General features: G+C 46.3%; 1 protein-coding gene across 4 annotated transcripts in view; it reads right to left on the reverse strand.

The window, feature by feature from the left end:
* The window catches only part of KCNQ2 (potassium voltage-gated channel subfamily Q member 2), a 140,369-nt gene extending 115,813 nt beyond the window's left edge, over nucleotides 1-24,556 (reverse strand). For all 4 annotated transcript variants that reach the window (XM_054980655.1, XM_054980656.1, XM_054980654.1 and 1 more), the window contains exon 1: nucleotides 24,264-24,556. In XM_054980655.1, coding sequence (XP_054836630.1) covers nucleotides 24,264-24,556 — 293 coding nt within the window. The remainder of the gene's footprint in view (nucleotides 1-24,263) is intronic.
* Nucleotides 24,557-26,936: the final 2,380 nt, after the last annotated feature.

A 26,936-nucleotide genomic window follows, 5' to 3' on the forward strand; every position in this document is an offset into this window, starting at 1 on the left:
CCAAGGCTTGTTGTTGTTGTTGTTGTTGTTATTGTTGCTGCTGCTGCTGCTGCTGTTGGGATTTCTAGCCCATCCTCCCCGCAAGCGGGCTCAGGGCAAGTTACAACAGTATAAATAAATGCATATTCCTTGATACCCACTTCTGCCTCCAAATGACTCAATAAGACAGCAGTCTCCTGTATCAAAGACTGCAGACAGATCTAGGAGGAGCAAAACAGAACTATGGCCTTTGCCTACATTCAGATGGAGGTCATCAGCTAAAGCCACCAGAGCTGTCTCTGTCCCATAGCCCAGCCTGATACCAGACTGAAAAGAGTCTAGCACACTAGAGTTATCCAACAAGATCTGGAATTGGTCTGCTACTGCTCTCTCAATCACTTCGCCTAGAAAGAGTAGATTAGAGACTGGGTGCTAATTGGCCACATCATTTTTGTCTAAGTAGCAGGTGGATAACTGCTTCGAGCGACTGGGGGAAAGTGCTTTGAGTTAGTGGTTGATTTATGACGGACATCAAGGACTCGTTTATGTGGTCTTTACGTGATGTTAGCAGCTGAGATGCTAAAATCAAGACTTAAGTAAAATAGGCACTCCTAAAAGCTCACAAGCAGCCTAAATAGTCCACACTAGCCTGAAGTTGCCAGAGGCTGGAAGCTAAGAGGGGTCAGCCATGGTTAGTACTTGGGTGGAAGACCTCCGAAGAGGAAGGCAATGGCAAACCACCTCTGCTCTAATCTGGAAAATCAGGTTTGATTCCCCACTCCTCCGCTTGAAGCCAGCTAGGCAACCTTGGGCCAGTCACAGCTCTCTCAGAGCTCTCTCAGCCCCACCTACTTCTCAGGGTGTATGTTGTTGTGGGGATAATAATAACAACATACTTTGCAAACCGCTCGGAGTGGATGTTAATTTATCCTGAATGACGATATATAAATTTAATGTTGTTATTATTATCTATTATTTATTTATTTTTATGTATTATTATTATTATTACTACTAATAGTAATAAAGCCCGTTCTGGGGGTGGAAATACAACAGGCTCTAGAAAGAGCAGGACAGGCAGGACAGGCATTGCCGCCTCTGCCATGCCCCAATCTGGGCGGAGGAAGTATATGGTGGCCAGGACTGGCATTACCGCCTCCCCTGCCCACTGATCTGGGTGGAGGGAGGGCAGAGCAGCCTGGACAGACATTGCCCCCTCCCCAGTGCCCCGATTACAGCGGGGGGAATGGGACGGCAGCCAGGACTTGCATCGCACCCTCCCCAGCCGCCTATTTCAGCCCCATTGGGGCCACATTGAGCCGCTGCAGACGGAGAGTGCTGCCAGGGGGGTGGCAGGTGTCCTGGCTCACTGGGGCCAAATCGGGCCGCTGCAGGCGGGGAGCGCTGCCAGGAGGGGCCAGCAGGCACCCTGACACGCTCCTGCGCCTGGCAGCAGCCCGTTCCGGCCCCATTGGGGCTAGATCAGACCATTGCAGGCAGGAAGTGCTGCGGGGGGGGGAGCAGACACCCTGGCATACCCGTGCACCCAGCAGCCGCCCATTTTGGCCCCACTGGGAGCATTGCCAAGGACTCGCCTTTTATCCCCATTACGAGCACGCTAATGTGCCTGCGCTCTGGGATAAGATGTGAATCATCGAGAACACAGCTTGCCTTTTATAGGTATATTGATTATTCATCCCTTGCCTTAAAAACCCTAGGATGAGGTCACCATGAGTCAGTTGTGGCTTGATGGCACACTTTACCTTTTGAAAAAGCTCACAACACATACACACAATCAAAAAAATTCTAAAAGGGCATCTTTGTACATCTGTACAAAGCAGAGAGCAAGCTCACCTTTGACCAAACCTACTCACCCACCAGGGGGAGCCACTCCCATAAATACAAATTTTCAGTGGTGTCATTCAAATAGCCACAAAAGTGACAAGAAATCAGGGGATGTGCATGCATGTGTAAACCAGCCTGACCTTGATTTACTGCTTGTAGAAACACTTAATCACGATGCCACCTCGAGTCTGTGATTTCACAGGAACAAAACCACAAGAAGACGGACGTTCCTACCTAGCATAAGCTGCCCGGCAGATAATGTGCCAGTCGTACAGATACACATTGTGTTCTCCAATTCCCGACGTGAAACCAAAGAGGCACATGGAAACAAGCCACACTCTTTCTTTTTTTTCCCTTTTCCGGCCAGGATCGCTGAGCAAGCTGCAGCTTCAGTAGACCGACTTCTTTTTAGATCAGGAACTCAGCCACAGGGTAAAGAGATTGAGCCTGTACATGATGCGACTCACGTGGCAAGGAGCCAGGTTTCTTTTCTCATATAGAACAATGCCTATACGTCTCGAGTATAGAGTCGAACGCCTACAGGCGAGGAACAGCTTTAAACGCTGACACAGCACTTGTAATCCGGGAAAGAATCAAAGAGATTTGCCCTTGGCCCAGGAGTTAGCGGGAGGGAAGGTGGCATGGTACATCCTGATCTTGTCAGATCTCATAAACGATGCAGGATGGGGAACCACCAAGGAAGGATACGGTAAACCACCTCTGCTTCTCCCGTGCCTTGAAAGCCGCTTGGTGGGGTCACCGTAAGTCGGTTGCAATTTGACGGCACATATGTTCGTACATAAAAACAGTTAGTGGGAAGGACTTGTCTGCTGGCTGAGCTGAGCCTCCCCCTTTTTGTCGTCTCTTACAGTTGATTTTACCGGCTACCCTCAACCCAAAAAAACTGCTGCGGAAAATTAGCTGCAAAGGGGCACTCCCGGGCAGTATAGCAAAAGCTAATCTTCAAAGAGAATCTGATCCAGTTCTACCTTTCTCAGTTGCACAGAGACTGCAATAACATTTCTGTTCTTTCTTCCCAGAACTGTGTGGACTGTATGGAGAAACTTTGGTATTCTCTACAAGTGGATCCATCCATCCATCTACTGTGGATCTAGGACTACATGTAAGGTCCTCTTAGCTATGAAAGTGCCCATAACATGCTGATCTGCTTTGGGTTCCTGGCAAGCACACAAATCAGCCTGACCTGATCCATGCAGACTGCATAACGAGAACGTACAAACAGCTTTGGTAACAGGCTCGGCTAGCTCACAATAGGCAGTCAGGCACCTTCCGGAAATCACATGGTGGCAAAAATCATTCTTGCTCCAGCTCAGGATCTGGTCTTCAGAGGTACACTGCTTCTGAACATGGAGGTTTCATTTCTGAGATACTACGGCTGGCAATTGGCAGATCTATCCTCCAAGGATTTACCAAATCCTCTTTCAAAAACCATCTAAGCCATCATCACATCACTGTGATTAAAATTTCTATTGCGTGGCAAAATGGTTCCTTGTGTGTTGGGGGCCCTGAGCATATGATCCATCCATCTCATTGGACATCCCTGAGTTTTATTACTATGCCTAAGGCTGCAAGATTGCAACCCAGAATTTGACACTGTACCTGTAGGAGGGGCCGTGGCTCAATGGTAGAGTATCTGCTTGGCATGCAAAAGGTCCCAGGTTCAATCCCTGCTATCTTCAGTAAAAAGGGCCAGGCAGTAGGTGATGTGAAAGACCTCTGCTTAAGACCCGGGAGAGCCGCTGGCAGTCTAAGCAGACAATACAGCCTTTGATAGAGTGGAGTAGAGAGTGCCCTCAAGTCATCGCTGACTTATGGCAACCCCTGGTGGGGTTTTCATGGCAAGAGACTAACAGAGGTGGTTTGCCATTGCCTGCCTCTGCAACCCTGGTCTTCGTTGGAGGTCTCCCATCCAATAGCTAAGCACACCCTTTCAATATAAAGCAGCTTAATGTAACTATGTGTACAGTCACCAGTGCCACAGGAATGGTGAAAGACACAGCTTTTCCGGCCCATCCCTCCTTGCAAAGGGAATGAGGTTGCTCTGGGAACAGCTCAACACAGAGGCAGCTGTTCGAGACAGATATACCCATCTTTTTGTAAGGTGTTCGTTTCGTGAGACCTGCTGGATAAGGAAGCATGAAATTGGAAACGTTAAGCTTCAACTACACATTATAGTTTCTGGCCTGTTTATTTTAAAGAGGCCATGGCGGGGGAAGGAAACTTTGCCCCTTTTCTTCTCTGTTGTTTTCAAGCTGGAATAAGCCTCCTTCTATTTGATTTTTCAACCTACCAGATAAAATTTACCAATCCCGGTACATTTTCTCCACCAGTAAAAAACAGCATAGGAGGGGCTTTCTCATGGGAAAAATGGCTTGGGACGGGAAAGGGTTAAGAGTAGAGATGGGCACGAACCAGAAAAAAACGAACCACGTGGCTCATGGTTCGTCAAATTTCACGAACCATGAACCACGAACTTTCACAAACCTGGCCCTGGTTTGCGAACCAGTTTGTTTGGTTCGTAAAAACGACACATCCAGGTCAGAAAATCATCACTTCCAGGTCAGCAGAAGGTCATTTCTGGGCCAGCAGAAGGTCATTTCCAGGTAAGCGGAAGGTCTGCAGGAAGTCCATCCCCTGTTGCCTAGGAAACTGATTGATTGGCACCAGGCTGTCTGCAGTGATGAACCAAAAAAATGAACCAAACGAACCAGCCTAAAAGTTTGTGGCGGTTCGTCAGAAATGGGATCTGACAAACCATGGTTTGCGAACCACAAACCAGCCTGGTTCATGCTTAATTTTGGTTCGTATTTTGGTTCATGCCCATCTCTAGTTAAGAGTCCCCCTTTCCTCCACCCCACCATTCATAGAATCATAGGGTTGGAAGGGATCTCTAGGGTAGGGTCATCTAGTCCAACCCCCTGCACAATGCAGGAAATTCACAAATACCTCTCCACACACAGATACACAAACAAACACACACAATGACCCTTACTTCATGCCCAGGAGATAGCAAAACACCATCAGGATCCCTAGCCAAACTGGCCTGGGGAAAATTGCTACCTGACCCCAAGGTGGAGACTGGCCTTGCCCTGCGCATGTAAGAAGGGGCCACGAGAACTAAGCACTCTTCGATGAAGCAATCCTGAACACTGCATTTGCAAAAGAGGAAAATATAATTTAAAATAAGCATGGAAGAAAAGTAATTTGTAATTAAGTCCTAAGTTAGTAGCCAGGATGCATGGAAGCATGGGCAGATCTCAGTCAGATAAATCCAGCAGGTGCTTCCCTAAAATGTTCTTAGGTAACGCCCCGCTCAGATGTTCCTGTGGGGATAGCCATTGTCAAAAGAGACAGGAAATCGAATGAAATTCGCTCTTTTGCCGATATGCATTCACCTCCACCCTGACCTGGATAGCCCAGGTGAGACTGATCTCATCGGATCTCAGAAGCTAAGCAGGGTCGGCCTTGGTTAGTAATTGGATGGGAGACCTCCAACGAAGACCAGAATTGCAGAGGCAGGCACTAGCAAACCACCTCTGTTAGTCTCTTGCCTTGAAAACACCACCAGGGATTGCTATAAGTCAGCTATGACTTGACGGCACTCTCCACCACCGCACATTCACCTCCAAGCAAAGTGGACAGACCATCTAAACCGGCACTAAAGTGCTGCTTGCCAAGATTCCTAAAAAGCAGCATCAGCAACACTTCAAACACCCTGAAGGGAGGACAGGGTGGCGGGATTAAAGCAGGGAGATGCAGTTAGAATAGACTGTTTTCCAATTAAGCACGGCGAGACCTTCTCATCGTTGTGTGACTGTGGCACACAGGCAGGTGGTCCTATTTTCAGCAAATCCTCTCTGTAGCAGAGGGCAGAGGAAAGACTCTTGTCGGCACTCTAGCCAGACTGGAGCAGATAAAGTGATCCTGGGTAGAAGAAGAAAACAAACTGTGCTTACATACCACTCTTCTAGACAGATTAGTGCCCCACTCAGAGCAGGGAACAAAGTCAGTGTTGTTATTATCCCCACAATACAGCTGGGGAGCTGGGCTGAGAGGAGTGGCTTCCCCAAGGCCACCTGCAGAGCTCATGGCAGGAGTGGAAGTCGAACCAGCAGAGTGCTGATTTACAATATGACCACTTAACCACTATGCTACAGCAGCTCAAATAATTGCACTTATATACTGCTTTTCTAGATAGATTAGTGACCCACTCAGAACAGTGAACAAATTCAGTGTTATCGTTATCCCCATACACAGCTGAGGAACTGGGGCTGAATGGAGTGGCTTACCCAAGACCACCTACTGAACTCATGGCAGTAGTGGGGTTCGAACCAGCAGAATGCTAATTCCCAACCCAACCACTTCACCACTATGCTACAGCAGCTCTCATTAATAATAATAATAACTGTGCTTATATATCACCCTTCTGGACAAACTAGTGCCCCACTCAGAGTGGTGAACAAAGTCAGCATTCTTATCATCCCCACAATACAGCTGGGGAGCTGGGACTGAGAGGAGTGGCTTACCCGAGGCCATCTGCTGAGCTCATGGCAGTAGTGGGAGTCAAACCAGCAGAGTGCTGACTCACAGCCCAACCACTTAACTTGCTGGAGAGTTCTGGAGTACCCGAAAGCTTGCACACAGTTCTGTGGCAGGTCCTAACCAAAGATATCACGTGAATTTTGCTTTGATGTTGCGTTGGACCACCATGTCTAACTGGAACATCTAAAACTGGGGTGGGCAGAAGGTCATGTGGAAATGACCAGTCACTCTCCCAGCAATTTAAAGCAGCTCTCTGGCCCTCCTCCAGTGCTGCTGTAACCAGTTCCTTATCCTTCCCTGAAAAGAAACTACAGCTGCTTTTCTCCTCTTTTGTGCAAAGGAGGAGGAGAAAGCACACGTACTTTTGCTTTGGATGAGAAAATAACAACATTAGAAATAACAGCAGCACCCTGTCTCTTCCATGTCTCCTCTTCCTCCTTCACACATGCACACACACACTCTTGCTCTGGACAGGAAAGAAGCATGCTATTGTCGCTTTCGCTCTGCATCAAAGTTGCCCTTTGTTTCTTCCAGGAAACCATAAAGGAGACCAGGGCTTTTTTTCCTGGGAAAAGAGGTGGTGGAATTCAGTGGGTTCCCAGCACAGGGGGCAACTCCTGGTGGGAGGTGGTGCCCCGGTACCACATGCATGCACGCAAAGAGAGTGCACGCTCCCAGGACTCAACAATGACATCACTTTGGGTCAGCTGGAACAAGGGGGGAGTTTTTAAAAGTTTATATCACTCTCGACAAAAAAGGTCACATGGCCAGTGGCCCCGCCCCCTGATCTCTAGACAGAGGGGAGTTTGGATTGCCCTCCACACCGCATGGCACAGAGGGCAATCTCAACTCCCCTCTGTCTGGAAATCAGGGGGCGGGGCCACCGACCATGTGACCATTTTCAAGAGGTGCCAGAACTCCGTTCCACCGTGTTCCTGCTGGAAAAAAGCCCTGAAGGAGACTGTATTTTCCCCCCTGCAGGGCAAGTTACAACATGGGAGGGGGGGGCTTGCTTTGGAAAAACAGCAGAGGCAAGGTTTTCTCACTCGAGCACTTCAGACCTGCTCAAAAGCACTGCAATTTTTGTACAAACTGGAGTGAGTGGAAGCTGCTCTATCCTACCACTTAAACGTTTATTTAAATATTTATACCTCAACTTTGATTTGAGCTCAAGCCTGAAGCCTTCCTCCAAATTAAGTGGCTCTTCTACTGGAGGAAGAGCTAGTTAAGCTGGAGGATCAGGGCTGCCACACTACAGCCCGCAATCCCTGGCAGCAAAAGGGGTGTGGGGCCTGGCACACTGGTAAAACATTGGCATGCTGACATCACTTCCTGTAAAAACTGGAACTGACATCACTGGAAACTTCCGGATTTTCAAAAATTCTATGGAGAAAGCCATAGTTTTTGAAAATTCTAGAGTGTCCATGATATCACATCCAGGTTTTGCCAGAAATGACATCTGTGCGCCAGCACAATGCTGCCATGCCCCCAATCTCACCACCACCACCACCACCCCATTTCCTTCCACTGGCAGGTGCCTGTGGCAAAGTAAAAGTTTGCTGGGAAGTCTCTCACTATAGCCAACCTTACTCTGGTCCTTTGAGATAGAAGCAGTTTTTAAAAATTAATTAAATAATTAAAGTGCAATGTTTAAAGAAAAAATGTGAAGAGGTTTGCAATTAAAACCAGAAGTTTGCCAGAGGTCAAATAATTGAAATTGTATATGGTATTTCAAATTTGTAGTTCTCATTTTTCTGGTTTTTAAATTTTTAATACCTCTAGAAAGATTTTATATGTAACTTATATTTATGTAAATTGAGGCGAGTCATCATTTTGGATAGGGCCCTGGACATTTTAGTCATATATTAAGTGATACAGGATTTTATCCGAAATCATATTTGAAAAGACTTTACAAATATCCAAGTATATTAATTGAAGTGGTGCATTCTAACCTTTGGTGGTGTTTATGACTTTTGTGCCTTGCATTGCGTAGCTGAAGGTCTGCTAGTATCTGCCTGGCATGTAGAAGGTCCAAAGGACTGCCAGCCCCATGTACCACGTACCACCTCCCAATGTGCCATCGAAAATCAGGAGGGCGCTTTCAAGATAGAAACAGACCCAACAACCTTAACATATCCCAGAAGCAACCGGAGCTCCACGCCCCAGGAGTATTGTATGCTACAATACTCAAGTGTACACCTTAATTTCCGAAATGGGAGGCAAGGGTGCAATCCTGGCTCAAATCAGCCTCTGATGTGGAAGCGTCTCTTCATTCCAGATGTGCAAGGGACTAGCCAGGGTTACCCGCTCATGAAAATCAGCCTGTATTCTCAGCTGCAACCGAATTCCACCCCTTCTCAAATCCCCCCCCCCAGTTTGATGGCAAGTCCTAAAGTGGATCTTCTGTGCCTTCTTTTATAACCTTTTAAGAAACAGTTTATGATATTTACACACCGCTCCAAGCTCTACTGCAGAAACGTGACTGAGAAATTCGAGAAAAATGAATGAACCCGCCCTCCCATGTTCTCCTATTCATATAATGTCAACAAGCTTTTCAAACACCACCTCACAGCTCGCTCTGTAGAATCTGAGCTCTCTTGGCACACAATCGGAGGAGGAAGGGGAGACAAATTATTAACAACCCTGTAATGTTACACACTGCCAGCAGATGCTCATTAACCTGTAGTAGGAGTAAGATTTATTTATTTGCTTTATTTATACTCCACCTTTCCCCCCATGCCCTGATCTGGATAAGCCAGGCAAGCCCGATATCACCCGATCTGGGAAGCTAAGCAGGGTCAGCCTTCGTTGATAATTGGATGGGAGACCTCCAATGAAGACCAGGATTGCAAAGGCAAGCAACGGAAAACTACCTCTGTTAGTCTCTTCCCATGAAAACCCCGCCAGGAGTCACCATAATTCAGCTATGACTTGACAGCACTCTCCACCACCACCATTATGTATCTAGCCATGACCTAGATAGCCCAGGCAAGCCCAATCTCGCCAGATCGCAGAAGCTAAGCAGGGTCGGCCTTGGTTAGTAATTGGATAAGAGACCTCCAACGAAGACCAAGGTTGCAGAGGCAGGCAATGGCAAACCACCTCTGTTAGTCTCTTGCTGTGAACACCTCACCAGGGGTTGCCCTGACTTGACAGCTCTTTCCACCACCACCATTATCTAGCCCTGAAGTGGATAGCTCAGGTGAGTCCGATCTCGCCAGATCTTGGAAGCTAAGCAGGGTCGGCCTTGGTTAGTAATTGAGACCTCCAAGAAAGACCAGGGCAGGCAATGGCAAGTCCCATGCCTTGAAACCCCCAGCAAGGGTCACCATAAGTCAGCTATGACTTGACGGCACTTTCCACCACCATTCTCCCCCTTGAGAACCCAAAGCAGCTTATACATCTTTCTCCTTGCTTCACAACAGCTCTGTGATGTAGGTTAAGCAGAAAGTGTGTGACCAGCTCAAGACCACCCAGTAAGCTTCCATGGCAGAGTAGGGATTCGAACCTGGGTCTCCCAGATCCTAGTCCAGCATTCTAGTCACTAAACTATAATGGCCAGTGAACGCAGCAGTTAAATCCTGAATTCTAATGCACAGTAGTGGAAAGCGTGCCGGAATTAAAAAGCAGGGCTCAAATCCCAGCTTAACCATGAAGAGCACTGGATAAACTTGGGTTGGTTGATATTTCTAGCCTAACCTTCCTTTCAAGGCTGTTGTGAGGATTAAAAAAGAGAAGGGATCACATATGTCACCTGGTGCTCCTTGGAAAAATGAAAATACAACTACTATATATTTCTTGCTGACTGCCTGTTAATCTTAATAATAACAGTGTACTTATATAGTGCTCTTCTGGACCGATTAGTGCCCTACTCAGAGCAGAGAACAAAGTCATTGTTGTTATTATCCCCGCAATCCAGCTAGAGAGCCAGGGCTGAGTGGAGTGTCTCACCCAAGGCCACCTGCTGAAGTCATGGCAGGAGTGGTATTCGAACCAGCAGAGTGCTGATTCGCAACCCAGCCACTTACCCACTATGCTACAGCAGCTCTTCTGAACAGAGCAGAGAACAAAGTCAGTGTTATTATTATCCCCACAATACAACTGGGGAGCTGGGGCTGAGAGGAGTGGCTTACCCAAGGCCACCTGCTGAGTTCACGGCAGTCGAACCAGCAGTGTGTTGATTCACAGCCCAACCACAACCACTGTGCTACAGCAGCTCTCCAGCAACCCCAATCAACTTCTGATCAACCCCAGGACTCTCCGGGGCAAACCCAAACGCCTCTGCAAAGTTCTGAAAATGACACGAGCAGACGTTGCGGTTGCAACTTTTGCTGCAAACCACCGTGCACTCTCCATTGAAAGACGAGATGGGAAACTTTTATGCGAGTCGCTGTATACGCCAGAGTATTTATGACATTGATTTACTGCAAAGAGGGGGACTGGGGAGAGAAACCTCAGGAAGATTGACAGTTATCAGCAGAATCTTGTTTTCTGGCCTAGCTGCTCGTGGTGGTTATTTATTGCAGACGCAGTACACAGCCCCAACTTAAGCTGCCTCAGCTGTATTTATGATTTTGTCACTTTTCTGTCCTGGGCAAAGTTATAAATAAATACCAAAGGACAACAGAACAGCAAACCAAGCAACCACCACCACCACTTGTCTCAGGAGTCAGAGGGTGGGTGGGCCTTCAGAACCGATGCTCAGATTCTATCACGTTTTCCTACGTGGGGAAATCGCCCTGAAGACATCTTTCATGCATAAGCGCTGCCTGATGACAGCGGTACTGACCTCAACATGTGAAGCAGATCCAGGCTGCTTCCACATGGACATTTTTCTCCACTTTAGCCTCCAAACTGGAGCACTGTGTTTTAATAATAATAATAACAACATTCGCAACCCACTTGATTCCCTGCTCCTCCACTCGAAGCCAGCTGGGTGACCTTGGGCTGATCACAGCTCTCTGGAGCTCTCTCAGCCCCACCCACCTCACAGGGTGTTTTGTTGTGGGGATAATAATGACATACTTTGTAAATCGCTCTGAGTGGGTGTTAAGTCATTCTGAAGGGCGGTATATAAATCTAATGTTATTACTATTATTATTAACATTCGGCTTATATACCGCCCTTCAGGACAACTTAATGCCACACTCTGAGTGGTTTACAAAGTATATTATTATCAGGGCTTTTCCCCAGCAGGAACGTGGTGGAATGGAGTTCCGGCACCTCTTGAAAATGGTCACATGGCCGGTGGCCCCGCCCCCTAATCTCCAGACAAAGGGGAGTTTAGATTGCCTTCCACGCCATGTGGCGCGGAGGGCAATCTAAACTCCCCTCTGTCTGGAGATCAGGGGGTGGGGCCACCGGCCATGTGACCATTTTTGCCAAGGGCGATTTAAACTTTTAAAAACTCCCCCCTTGTTCCAGCTGACCCAAAGTGATGTCATTGTGCGGTCCTGAGTTCCACCATCTCTTTTCCCAGAAAAAAAGCCCTGGTTATTATTATTATTATCCTCCTAACAATCACCCTGTGAAGTGGGTGGGGCTGAGAGAGCTCTGAGAGAGCTGGCTTCAAGCTGAGGAATCAAACCAGGATACTCCAGATTAGAGTCTTGCCACTCTTAACCACTACACCAAAAATCCACAAATTGTAGCATAAGCTTTTGCGAACCTAATAAAGTTGGTTAATCTACAATAAAGTTGATTAGTCAAAGATAATAAAGTTAGTCTTAAAGATAATAAAGTTGGTTAATCTACAATAAAGTTGGTTAGTCTTAAAAGTAGGGTTACCAGCCTCCAGGTAGTGGCTGGAGATCTCCTGGAATTACAACTGGTCTCCAGGCCACAGAGATCAGTTCACCTGGAGAAAATGGCTACTTTTGGGGGTGGAATTATGCCATGCCAAGGTCCGTTCCCTCCCCAAACCCCACTTTCTCCAGGTTTCAGCCCCCAGATGTACTGGAATTTCCCTACTTGAAGCTGGCAACCCTACTTAAAGGTGCTACTGGACTTTTTACTGTTTTGAGACTACAGACTAACACAGCTAACTGCTCTGGATCCTCTTAATTGTCTACCTTCCAGGCTTTTGCCTTCCTCCGTACCCTCCCTCTCAAAGATGCTTTCCTTCCAACTGTTTGGAAACAGGACTGCCCAAATGCAGTAGCACAGCAATCTGGAAAGGGAGGTTCACCTCGGCAAAGGTCCCAGCCATGCCAGAGCCATTTGATAATTATAATTATAATAACTGAGATTATATACCAATCTTCTAAACAGATGAATGCCCCACTCAGAGCAGCGAACAAAGTCAGTGTTGCTGTTATCCCCATGAGACAGCTGGGGTTGCGAGGAGTGGCTTTCCCCAAGGCCACCTGCCGAGCTTAGGGCACGAATGGGAGTCAAACCAGCAGAGAGCTGATTTGCAGCCCAGTCACTTAACCGCTATGCTACAGCAGCTCTTCTGGACAGGCTAGTGCCTCACTCAGAGTGGTAATCCAAGTCAGAATTATCTTCTTCCCCCCGAGCTAGGGAGCTGGGGCTGAGAGTAGTTTATCCAAGGCCACCTGCAGAGCTCAGGGCAGTAGTGGGAGTTGAACTAGCAGAGAGTTGATCTGCAGCCCAACCACTTAATCACTATGAGTGCTTGACTCTCTGGGACATCTGGAAAGCAAGATAAGAGCTCAGGAGGACTGTATATATGTTATTTGGAGGAAAGGGCCCATGAATTTGGTGGACAGGGAAACTCTTTAAGCACAATGCTACAATTGTTCTCTTGTATGTCCACAGATCTATACATGCCTCCTTTGATGCCATATGTTCTTTATATCAGAATGAACATTCATGACTGAATGGTTCTAGCTTAACAGACACACCAAATATAAGTGGGCCCTTCAGCACCAGGTTTTCCTTTCAGGTGCTCTGTGCCCCCTTGGAAGGCTCTTCATAGCCTTAGCTGTGGCTCAAACCCACAGCCAGTTTTTAGCTCCAGAAGTTCATCTGCAAAATGGGTGAAAGAAAAAGAAAGCCTGCACATACAGCGAGTAACCATAATCATGACACATGTCCATTTCCAGAATGACCTTGATCAGTTCCCAATGTTTTCTAGCAGAGTTGTGATCAAAACCACACATATATAGACCAGCGAGCTAAAAACAATGTACCCTTGACCCGTAACTTCCTCCCTTCAGCAATGCCAATGGTGACTCAAAGTTTTTTGTTTTTTTTAAAAGAGCTTTTTCAGGACTAGCAACTTATTACAGCACCAATTCCAGCTGTGAAATTCCATTAATGCCAACAGATACAGGACAGAAACTGGTTCTATTCCTTGTTGCTCAAAAATGAACAGCTAAATAGATCTTGGAACCTTTGCATTTACATGACTTCAGGATAGGCCAAAAACTACTGGTGGATTTACCTACTCACTTTAACCACTCAAAGATGCATGAAATCTTAAGACCCTGCCAAGATGCTGGGTCATTTTCCACACAGTGATTTTCCCAGAGTTTGGATGCCAAGTGGCAAAAGATTTGCTCCAGCCTTCCTCACATCCTTGTTTTCCATTCGTTGTCTTCCCACGTTTTTCATCATCATTTCTTCGTGCTTTCTCAAATTGTCTGTGATCCAATTTGAGAAAGCACAGAGAAATGAGGAAAGCACAGCATGACAATAAATGTCAAACAAAGATGTGAGGAAACTTGAAGAAAAACTACTGAAGACAGGCACCCAAACCACAAGAAAATCTCCATGTGAAAAGACTCATTGACTTCTTAAACGTCATAGTGAGACTGGAGAAGCAAATGAGGGTTCATTGGGCAGGGTTTATTTATTTATAGTTTCTCGGCTGCCATCTTGAAGTCTCCCGGCCATGCTATATATACCAGGGGTGGCCAAACTGTGGCTCGGGAGCCACATGTGGCTCTTCTACACATATTGCGCGGCTCCCAGTGGTCCCTGAGTATTGTCATGGCCATACATTTTAGTTTAGTTTATTTTCCCCTCTCCTTTCCTCTTTTCTTTCCATGTCTTTCCCTCCCTCCTTTTCCTTCTTTCTTTCCATGTCTTTCATATTTTCAATAAAAATGTTGGGGTTGCCGGGTCTGACTCAGAAAATACCTGGGGACTTTGGGGGTGAAGCCTAGCAAGGATATGATATCCCAAGCTCCACTCCTTCTGATGATGTCACTTCCAGCATACTGCATCAAACCCACACCCCTTCCTGTGATGTCACTTTCAGGACACTCCCCCAAACCCACCTCTTCATCTGCAGTCACTTCAATGCATCATGTCTTGTGGCTCTCAAACATCTGACGTTTATTCTATGTGGCTCTTACACTAAGCAAGTTTGGCCACCCCTGATCTATACCCAAGAACAACTGTGTGGGAAGGGTCATGTAATGTTTTGTTAGCTACTGGCAAAAATAAGATTCCACCAACACAGCAGACTTATTTATGGCTTTTAGAGGCAAGCAGGTATCAGTTTCTCAAACTCTATACTTTCAGGCTTTGTTCTTTCTAAAAGTACCAAATCCAACAATCCTGACTTCATTCACAACTGAGAGGACCAAACAAAGTAAGTGATATTAATTTGAATATATTGATGTTCTTCCTGTCATCAAAAAAATAATGATCTACTTTAAATTGGTCATAGATAGGAGTTAGTCTGTAGTAGCAAAATAGAAGAGTCCAGTAGCACCTTTAAGACTAACCAATTTTACTGTAGCATAAGCTTTCGAGAACCACAGCTCTCTTCATCAGATGTAACAGATGCAACTGTGGTTCTCGAAAGCTTATGCACCTTTAAGACTAACCAACTTTATTGTAGCATAAGCTTTCGAGAACCACAGCTCTCTTCATCAGATGTAACAGATGCAACTGTGGTTCTCAAAAGCTTATGCTACAATAAAGTTGGTTAGTCTTAAAGGTGCTACTGGACTCTTTTCTATTTTACTTTAAAATGGTACTCTCTGCCACACCAAGACTGGACAATCTTTATGCAACAATGTTTTAGAGAAAGCAGACTTGGGAAATAAGGTGGATAATGACTGAGGAAATGAAAGGAAAGCAAGGAGGGTGAGCAAAGAGAACCTCACAAAATTTGGCAGAAAATGGTTGCCAAGTGATGGGAATGTTGAATTATTAATGCTGATTAAAAAATAACGGGCCTCTGGTTTACATAATTATTATGCTATTAAAAATCCAAGCAATTAGTATCAGTAGCCTAATGAATTAAATGACGATGCTACAATAACGTGCGCCTGGATGCAAGATATATCTAATCTACAAATTTATACTGGATTAATAGTCATTCCTTGTCCCCAACTAACCCTGGGACCCGTTGGTCTATGATGGAATATTTTGCACACTGGGGGAAAAAACCCTACAAATCCCAGCATAATCTTTGGACACGAACCAGCATAAAACTGATATCGATTTTGTAGCACAGATCCTCCCTTGTTGCTGTTTGTCTTTTGCAACAGAAACTAAAATGGCAGCCCTTCTGGAACTCATGGATTTCGCAGCTTTCTCTCAGGCTGTGCTAAGTGTTCGCCCGTTTTAATTTTCAAGGTGACAGTAGTAGTTTCTGGGTGCTCAAAGTATTTTCCAACCCCACAAGGCTGAGATTGGAGGGAAGGCCGCATCGTATAGCCCGATCTCATCCAATTTTGGAAGCTAAGCAGCGTCAGCCCAGGCCAGAACTTGGATGGGAGAACACCAGGAGAGACTGGAGTTGCTTTGCAATGGCAAACCACCTCTGCTCCTCACTTGCCTTGAGAGCCCCTTGCTAGGGTCACCATAAGTCAGTTACAACTTGAAGACACATATGCACATAAGGCTGAGACTGTATGCCTTCTTCATACCTGTTCACTGCTCCTTATTCAAATGACTGCTACATCCTCTCTCCTCCTCCATTAAGGCTCCATTCTCCTTTACAGAATAAGCCCATCTCTTAGGTGCCCGGCTAAAACACTCCTTTCTCCCCACACTTTTACTAAGGGACTTTATCTTTTAAATGTTTTATGGTCTGCTTGTTTCCGGCTGGAGGATCATTTTATCTACATCATTTTAGGCTCTTGATGTCTATTTTATGCTCGTTGCTGTTATAATCTGGCTAGCTAGAATGGCATGAGGTTGTTTTTGTGGTTCATTTAATGGCTGCAGCTTAATGGTCTATTTTTATTGTCGTAAGTTGCCTCAAGTTCTGGAGAGGCGGCATATAAATTTTCTGAATAAATCAGCCATAAGCAGGGACCACATTGTGAGCGTAATGATGTCACTACATTATATAGCCAACCAGATCTGGCTTCACGTTGACATCACAGGGGTCAAACAAACCCGAGCAAGGGTCATCGAGTGTTCACACAGAAGAATCTAGCCAGCTGGGAACACAAAAGCAACTAACATCTATTCAACACAATGACTCCAATGAAAACACTTAAATATTATTTTTAAAACAATTCCTGAAGAAGATCACCAGGGCACTGACAAGAAAAAATGTCGGCTGAAACCTCTTCTTTTTGGTTCACCTCTGATTTCCTCTAGGCCACCATGAATGTCCTAGCTTACAGTGGTGTGGAAAATAGTCCACAGTCTTCAAGGTGGGTCTTTGAACAGTTCACCATACAGCATTGACTGTCATGCAAAGCAATTTAAATAGTCCTCGTGCAATGAAACGAACTTTTCACCAATTCAAATTCACTACCTTGATTTTTCCCCCTCATTCAGTGATTTACAGTCATATCAGTTTGTCCTCTTTACTACTACAATGTCAGGCCAGATTATGGGCCCAATATTCCTGCTCACTGTCTCTGGATACACCTGGCAAAAATTGTGAAGTTAGGAAGCCAATCAACGGGCTGTTGTCTATTTGTCCAAGTTCAACGGTCAAATATTTTAGCAAAAAGGCATCTTTCTTGATTTAAGCCTGATGTTATCCATTAGCAGAGATCAAAGCCATTGCCCTCATCTCTTCCAGAGTCAACCTGTTACCTGCCTCTTAGTTCTGACATCCATTTCTGTATCTGATGTTCCCAATACTTAACCAGCGTTAAGACCTTCGTACAGTGGGAACAGATATCACCCCCACAGGAGTTAGAAGTCTTTGGGAGGCCAATAAACTCTTCATTGATATCCATGAACAACCAGTGCAAAGTAGCCGTTAGATCATCAGACCAGGAGCCTTGGGTTTGAATCCCTGCTCACCATATAACTCACTGGTTGACAATGGAACAGTAAGAAACCCACCTAACAGGATTGTTGCAAGCATAAACTGGAGGAAGAGAGACCGCAGCGTGTGGTATGTTTTATCTATTTGCTGTGTCTATTTTCTTGCTCTCACTGCACTGTTTTCTACATATGTAATACCATTTTCTGTCTTCTTTAACACATGTCTAATACTCTGTGCTTTGGTTTGGATTTCTCTAATCTTAGTCCTATTGAATTGCTTATTTGATGTCTCATCTGATTGATTGCATTGACTTACACTGTGGAATCCATCTTGAGTCTCAGTGAGAAAGCTGGACTATAAATACAATAAGTAGGCAATCAAGCAAATAAATAAATACATAAATAAGAGTAGCCAAGCCGGGTTAGACCAAGAATGCTGGACCTCTAGTCCAGCATCCTGTTTCACAAAGTGGCCAATCAGATTCCCTCCAAAGGCCTATCAGGCACACAGGCCTCGGCCTTCCCCTATTGCTGCCCACCAGCAACTGGCATGCAAAGGCATCCTGCCTGTAAACACAGAGGTTCCATTTTGTCCTCGTGGCTAACAGCCATCAATGGACCTCTCCATGAACTTATCCAACCCCCTTGTAAAGACAGTGGCCATCACCACATCCTGTGGCAGAGAGTTCCACTGCTTAATGATATGTAAAGTCATGCTCAGTGTCAAGTGAAGGTCTTTCTCAACATACATACCTGAAATAACCAATGATAACATTCTGAAGCCGTACGGCAGGCATCCATAAATTCACTTCCCAGCTCGCCGTAACCCTTCTCAGCTTGAACAAACAAGTGGAGTTGTCCACCTTTTCCCTGCCCTGTGCAAATCCATGCCAGACTCTTCAAAACCCTCTGTGCGTGTCAGATCTTTGTCCTGCCTTTGGGAAAGTGCTGTGTTAACCAAGATTTTGTGTTCCCTCACCTGTAGTATGAAGTCAAACAGTCCTTACGTGTGCTTTCTGGAATGTTTGACTCATATTCCAAAAGCTACTTTTTTGATTTTGACATGCACTGATAGAATGAACCAACGAAGGTGCTGTACACTGAGTCACCTCACTGGTCCATCGAGCTCAGTACTAAGAGCATTTCTCTGACGGAGGATAGTTTTAAAAAACTTAAAATAGCAGAAATTGAAAGTGGGATCTCCTCCATGCAAAGCCGGTGCTCTAACACTTAGGGCCAAGCTACACATGACGAATGACACTTGAACGGCAAGTGTATTTCTCCCTGTTCACTTGCTCTCCACTCAATCCACTTGCCGTTCAAGTGTCATTCGTCATGTGTAGCTTGGCCCTCAGACAACGCTCTTCCCCATGGAGGCAGGGGAACTAGTTTAATACTTTTAAGAGGATATGATGTTATTGTATTGTCGAAGGCTTTCACGGCCGGAGAACGATGGTTGTTGGGGGTTTTCCGGGCTGTATTGCCGTGGTCTTGGCATTGTAGTTCCTGACGTTTCGCCAGCAGCTGTGGCTGGCATCTTCAGAGGTGTAGCACCAAAAGTGCTACACCTCTGAAGATGCCAGCCACAGCTGCTGGCGAAACGTCAGGAACTACAATGCCAAGACCACGGCAATACAGCCCGGAAAACCCCCAACAACCATATGATGTTATTGTTACTCACCCACAGCCTTTTGGGATGAGGAAAGTAACAAAATAAAATAAAACAAAGTGGCTTGCTTTCTTCCATCATTCATCAACTTCTCCACCTTTTTTCCCCCACTGGATGACTTTTTAATAAAAAAATCTGTAACTACTATAGCACTATAGCATTATAGCAGTATGATTTTTTTACATTCAAAACAGCCCTCCGCTGGTGCAGAAAATGGTGGCCGTAACGGGCTGATGAAAGGAACATTTTGCAAACGTGGGCACAACCTTTGAAAACATACTTCTTCCGATCCAAATGGTAGAATAACATGGACTCTACCCAAAAAGACTATTAGTGAAGCGGATTTGGGGAACAACATACCAGAGATGGAAAAGTGAATGGCTAGAGGACAGCGTCATGTATATGTTCTCGAAAACAGCTCTCCGGTTTGGAAGCAAAGGCAGAGAAACACACAAGTGTGGATGCAAACCAAGTCTGCCCATTGTAGTCCAGCAGGCAGAGAACTGGATTCAGGAGACACAGACCCCAGTCTTACTAAAGTTCTCGACTCCTTGTTTGATAAAAAAAAAAAAATCATCGTTCAGTTCCTATCTATAAAATGGGAATCTTCTCAGGGCACATGCAATGAAGACTGGACAGCAAATTTCACTTTTGAAATTTCTATAGAAATGAATAAACAGCAACGCTATTGGCTTGGAACTGCTGAGGTTAGACTCATAGGGTAAGAGGTTAAGAATCTTTGTCCCCTCCAATCCGATCTACTGTAATCCAGAAAGTTTCATGCACACCCTGTGCACCCCTTCCACAAACACGGGTTCACATTTCAAGTCCACTGGCCAACACTGCCAAAGTTCCTTGCTTTTAACATACAGTGAAATGTTTTTTAGCTCCTGAACAGGGGTTTCTACCATACAACACACCCAGCAAAAGCAAGCACAAATGCTATTTTGGGAGGGAAGGGAATCCCCACGCCCCACCTTGAATTTCAGACCACATGTGACTGCTGCTCGTAAACATCTCGCTTTTTGGCTACTGAGATATTTTTAAAAGAATAACCCCAACAGCAGGTCTTAAAATCTACCACATTTGTCTGTCGCCATTTAAAATTTGAATATATCTTAGAGCAGGTTTCCCGCTCTTGCCCTCTTTAAGAGTCAAATGTCTCCCCCCACCCAAATCTGAAATGATGCACCATTAAAAAAAACAAGATTACCCTCCAGAATTGCCCATGTGCCTTGAAAACAAATACACTGGGGGAAAGGGGCAACACTCAAAGTCTCTACAAGGGATTCAGTATGCTAGAAACAGGCAGTCTCTGGCTAGATATGGTTTGTTCTTGTGCACTCTCGGTATGGTTCACAGTAACAGCCTCCCTGGGATTACTTAATAAAACATCTCTTTGGAACACTCCGATTTGCAAAATGGCAGAGCTCCAAAGTGCAGTGTCCCAAACTGGTTTGCCACCGCGGCACAAATAAGGACTAGCATGCTTCTATGAGAATAGAGTCAACTGGAGTCAGCAGGTCTTGGATGCCGTAACAGACAAAAGTAACCGCAGGTTAACAAAATACGTCTCTTTGTGGTCCTCCCAGGCTTTCATAACAATATGAGGAACAGCCTGATGAAGCGGTATGAATTCCAGATGGAAGCAGCAGCGCTCAGATTTCAGTCAACCCTCACCATTCCCAGCAAACACTCGGCCATGTTTATACCTTAACACACACACACAAACCCACACTTATCCCAGTTCAGAAAGGCAATGCACCTATTAAAAGGCACCTGGAATGTCAATATCTGCTTTTTCTCCCTACATCTGCCTCTCCTTGCCTGCTGCCAAAGCTCTCCGGTGTATCTCTTTCTCAAGCCATCTTTTAAGCATCTGCAGTGAAAGGGGTGGGGGGAGCAAGCGAAGCAGATCTCTTAAATCTTGTCTGCACTTCCAACCACTACATGAAAGAAAGCGATGGTGAAAACATGCAGGAAAGAGGAGGAGGAGAGAAAGCCTTCGGTTTGGAGTGGGGGGGGTGTACCACGCAGCTTGCGATATTGCTATGGTGATGCCTAGCGAGGAAACAGCGAAGCCAGGCTCTTCCATACATTTAGTCAAAGCCGATACAGAATAGCATCTCCTGTTCCAACAGGCCTAGGGATGAAGAAGCTCTGTTGAAGGAAGAGGGAGAAGCACTACAAAGAAGCACTATGATCCAGCAGATATGCTTTTAGATAAAAAAGGGGGGAAATCTCTGGTTCAACTCCCCGCAGACGCCTACACAAGATATATCTCACAGGTGCATCGGGGCAAATTAGAAATGACTCTATAATGAGGCAACCTGAGAAAGTTGCCCCAGGCATCAGATTTGGGAAGACGGCAACCCTCACCCCATCCGTAGCCTACCAGCCTACAACTGCCACCTTCACCCAGGAAATGGAGATCTCCTCACTTCCTCACTCCCACAGGAATCTTTAAAAACAGTGCAGTGAGCCTCGCGCAAGCCAGTTCTCAAACTCTCGCAAATCTCTTCCACTACAGAGAGTTCAGCCATCATTCCTGGCTGCCCGTTGCCAGGGAAACCAACATGGCGGCCAAAATCTCACAAGAGGAAGTAAACATGAGAGAGTTCAGGATTGCCCTATAGGGTACAGGTGGCTTCCCACATTGTGGTTCAAGATCACTCTCCCTGCTAAAAGGAAAGGAAGACTATATCCTCAGGGAGGAGGGAGGAGCACCAACCTGGAAAATTCCTAGAGATACAGAAGTGGTGCTTGTGGAGGGAGGAATTCACCTAGAATCTATGATATACCATAAGATCTACCCTCTAAAGCTATCATTTACTCTAGGGGAAGTGATCTCTGTCGTCTGGAGATCAGCTGTAATTCCAGGAGGACTCCAGGTCCCACCTAGAGGCTGGAAACCCTAACTAGAAGTTATGAAGTGGAAGGGGACAGCATAGACTGCCACAGGCCACAAAGGATCTTCACCTGTCACAAGAGTGAATCACAGCTATAACAGTAAGGATGAGAATGGCGTGACAAGAACCCTATGAGCATCGAAAAAATTTCCAAGAAGAGTCATTTTGAGCCACAGGGAGAAGGCAGCCCACCTGGTTTCCCTCCTAACTTTCTCCTCAGAGGCTGCATTCAAACCACGCTGGACACTACACTGTAACAATGACTCGTAACTGGATTTTCATGGTTTGGAGAAGAGAATCCAGTTCTGGGAAACTGCTGTAGCCGAATGATAGCACCATCTCCCACCATATGGGATCGCCTGTGAAAGTGTTTGCAAAGAAAGCCCTATAGCAGCAGAGCTGCCGGTGGAAGCTGACAGCCATTTTGCTGGGGAAGGAGGAGGGGGACAGAAGGACGACAGAAGCAAGGCAAACTTTCTTCTAGAAGACATAAAAGCACCCATATTGGCCAACGGCCAACCCAGCTCCAATTTCTACCTGAACAGCCGTCCATCAGTTCGGGCAGACTCCTCCTCTGGCTGTCATGCCTAATAGCCACAGGCTGACACTACATGCCAAGCCTGCCTAGGCGTGCAGCTGGTTGTCTTAATGGTGATGCACACAAGTTGTCATTTTGAACTTCTAGTCACATCATGTGGTTTTGGAGTTTAGCTGTAAACACTGAATTTTTAAACCAATGTTTTCATCTTCCCATTGAGCAAACTTACAGGGAGACATCGTTTTTTTAAAAACACATTAGCTATTAACTTCTCACTTATTTCAATGGAATTCATTCCTAAGTAGCTGGACAAAGGCTTACATGAAATTGGCATAGCTAACTTCCCTAGACTTCAGCTCAGATTTCATGGAATCTGTTTACAATGAATGCCATCACCGTGTCCTGAGGCAATGGGTTCCACAGGTTAATTATGAATGGCATGAATAACTGTGTGTTGGATCCTTCCGGGATGCCCACTGATGCAAAAGGGACCAGGAGCAATGTTGTCAGATTACTGTTCTTACTGCAGCCCTGTCCCAAGTGGTATTTTGTCCACAACGGTGCCTGGTATAGCCAGGGGGGAGGGGTCAAAAAGGACCCTCTCCTCCATCTTGCATAAAACATGGTAGCATCCAATCCTACATCCTATTGATTAAATTGCCTGCCTATCATTTTTCCAGAATGTTTTCCGGAAGTTTTGCATTTGTGGAAGGGGTGAGCCATTTTCTCTACTCTAAATTGGGAGTACCGCTTCTTGCCTTTCCCAAGTTGCCTCGCCTGTCATATCTCACCTTTTCTGCTTCCACCCAGCCATGGACCTATGGAATTATGCTCCCTTTTGTGCAAACGCAGCTCATAAGCAGGCTACAAGACCCACAGCGTAACAACTGGTCCCATTTTAGAAACCTGCTGAACTGACAAAATATGCTTCCGGCACTAGTTTCAGGTGGGTAGCCCTGTTGGCCTGCAGTAGAAGAGCAAGATTCGGGTCCAGTAGCTCCTTAAGGTACTACTGGACCCAAATCTTGCCCTTCCTGCCCTAATTGCCATACAGCAGGAAAGGGAAGAGGGGATAAAAAGAAACAAATGACAGCCAGTTCTAAGGCTTATTGGTAGATATAGGATATTTGCCAAAACTGCATCTCCAACTGTATAGTGATGGAGAGACGGCTGCCAGAGGGAGCATGGATGGGTTGGAGAGAGACGCCAGAAAGGGGGATGGAGGGATATGTTTATGGTGGAAGGGAGATCTCCAGAGCATAGAGGCACGGATGGAGTGGATGCACAGAAAGGAGAGGCAAAGATGCACAAAGAGGGATTTGGTGTGGATGCAAGAGTCGGTGGAAGGGAGAGGAGACAATGAATGGAGCCAGATTATGGGATGGATGCGGAGAGGGGTAGCGGCGCAGGGAGACTGCACGGGAGAAGGGATCAATGGAGAGAAGGGGTGTCTGCAGGGAGGAAGGGGAGAAAGGAAAGGAGATATTTTGGCCTGAGCAGAGCAAAGGCGCGCAACGCTGCAGCGATCAAGCCCCAGCGCCGAGCCGCTTTGCAGGCGGAGGGTCTGCGGGCGAGGCGAGGCCGGTGGGCGGCCGCCCTTACTCACACGTAAGCGTGGTAGATGAACGCCCAGCCGCGGGGCCTCTCGAGCACGTTGTAGAGGAAATTCTGGAGCTTGCGGTAAAACGCGTTCCTCTTGGGCGGCTTGCCGGAGACGGCCGAGCGGGGCTTGCTGAGGATGGAGCCGCGCTTGCTGCCGCCCTCGGGCCCCGCGATGAGCAGCGCCCCGTCGCGGGTCGAGTCCGGCGCGCCCGGGTCCAGCCCCACGAAGCCCACCTTCAGCTTCTTCTCGCCCGACGCGCCCGGGTACACGCCGCCGTTGCGCGATTTCTGCACCATGCTGCCCGCGCCCACGCCGCCGCCGCCGGGGCCCCGCTCCTGCTCTCAAGGGGGCTGCCCGCGGCCGGAGGGGCGCCTCGGCATGGCAGGCGCGCAGGACGGAGCCGCAGGCGGGAAAGGCGCCCGGAGAGGCTCGCCCGCGAGGCGATCTGGGCAGCCCCCGCGCCGCCACCTCCGGCCGCTTTTGGCGCAGCTCCGCCCGGCCGCGCAGCCGCCTCCCCTTAACCCTTCCCTCGCCGCCTCTCCCGGGGAGGAGGAGGAGGAGCCCCCCCGAAGACCCGCCCCACTTGGGGGGGCCTCCAAAGCTATAGCCGGTCACCTACACAATCAATCAATCAGTCAGTCAGTCAGGGGGAATAGAGACTTTTTATTTTCAAAAATAAGGAGTAGAAATAGGCTTAAATTCCCAATATTATTTTAACACTCTTAAAGGTTATGATTATGATGCCATCTAGATCGCTAGGTGGCCGTCTGACAGCAGTGCTGATTCTGTGAACCTGGGCAGATCATGAGAGGGAGGGCAGAATGGGTTGCATCAGTGCTTAGTTCTCATGGCCCTTCTTGCATACTCAGGGGAATGCCGATGGACATCTTGGAGTCAGGTGCGAATTTTCCACAGGCTAGTTTGTCTAGGGATCCTGGAGAGGTTTTGCCATCTTCCGGGCTTGGAGCAGAGGTCACTAGGGTAAGTTGTGAATTTCATGCATTGTACAGGGGGGTGGACTAGATGACCCTAGAGGTCCCTTCCAACCCTATGATTCTATAATAATTAGTTTATTAAGAAATTAAAATGAATTAACATGGATAACCTAACTCAGTTATGGACTCTCAACAGACATATAATATAGGAATGTCAATATTGTTCCTGGCAACAGCTGATTTTATTGTTATCTTTAATGTTATTGTTGTTTATAAGGAATTAAAATCAATTTTAATCAATGTTTTTTTAAAAAAAAATCAGAATAATGAATGTTTTATTTGTTTAAGATAAGGAGGAGAAATAGGTTTGAATTCTGCGCGTGTTTATTTGCACCTATTAAAAGGCATCTGGGAAGCATTAAAGACATCAGGGAACAATATTTTAGAAATGAAAACATGGAAATATTATGCTTTGATTAACCTTTTCCCTGCCAAAATGCTCCCGGAACATCATGGAACAGGCCGGAATGGGCACTAAAGAAATAATAGGATCACACAAAAAAAACAGTGGAAAGGATTAAAGACACAAGAGAACTATATTCTGTACATGAAAACATGGAAATATCAGGCTTTCGTTAACCTCTTTTCTGACAAAATGCTTCCGGAACACCAAGGAGAAGGCACTAAATAAATTCCAGTACCACAAAAACCAGTGAGAAGCATTAAAGAAACTGGAAAACAATATTTTAGAAATGAAAACACTGAACTATAATGTTTGATTAACCCTATCCCTGCCAAAATGCTTCCAGTACAGCACAAAATAGGCTGGGACAGGCACAAAATAAATGCTAGTACCACAAAAAATGTGGCAGACATTAAAGACAAAGTGGCCTGGAGCTATGGTTACCAACAGTTCTGGAGAAAAATGTCTTCTCCCTTTAATAGAGAAAATGGGCAGTTGAAGCTTTTCATGGTATGGAGTGGCTTAAAGACAAGATATATATTCCTAAAAATATCAAGTGTACCCGTTCACAGAAAAATCTTGAACTAAACATGGAGGTTACAATGCATCTAAACTAGCCATCAACTCTTCCACTTGCTCAGACATTGCACAAAAACTGTCTGAAATAGGGGGTTGCCAAGTTCCCTAAAAAGGTAGGGATGAGCTATGGCGAGTTCTAGAAAGGATAGTTTGCCAGATTTTCAGGAAGGGAGAACAATGGAGAATTGGTTCAGAATAGCAGGCAGCACGGCTTTCTGCAGTGATTCAGGGCTTTAAGTGCACCTAGACCAGGTTTTCAGGGGGGCCCGCCATTTGCCTAGAGGTAGCCTCGGGCTTAAAACATGGCTTCAAGCCTATAGGGGTCGCCAGGCTGGAGGCTCCACCTAACAATCACAGAATCACAGAGTTGGAAGGGGCCATACAGACCATCTAGTCCAACCCCCTGCCCAGTGTAGAATCAGCCTAAAGCATCTCTGACAAATATTCATCCAGCCTCTTCTTGAAAACTGTCAGTGAAGGGGAGCTCACCACCTCCCTAGGCAGCTGATTCCACTTTTGAACTACTCTGAACATGAAAAAGTTTTTCCTAATATCCAGCCAGTACCTTTCTGCATGTAATTTAAGCCCATTGCTTAAGCCCTCTGCTGCCAACTGGAACAGCTCCCTGCCCTCCTCCAAATGACAGCCTTTCAAATACTTAAAGAGAGCAGTCATGTCCCCCCTCAACCTCCTCTTCTC

Source organism: Eublepharis macularius, chromosome 5 (assembly GCF_028583425.1).
Source record: "Eublepharis macularius isolate TG4126 chromosome 5, MPM_Emac_v1.0, whole genome shotgun sequence".
NCBI lineage: Eukaryota > Metazoa > Chordata > Lepidosauria > Squamata > Eublepharidae > Eublepharis > Eublepharis macularius.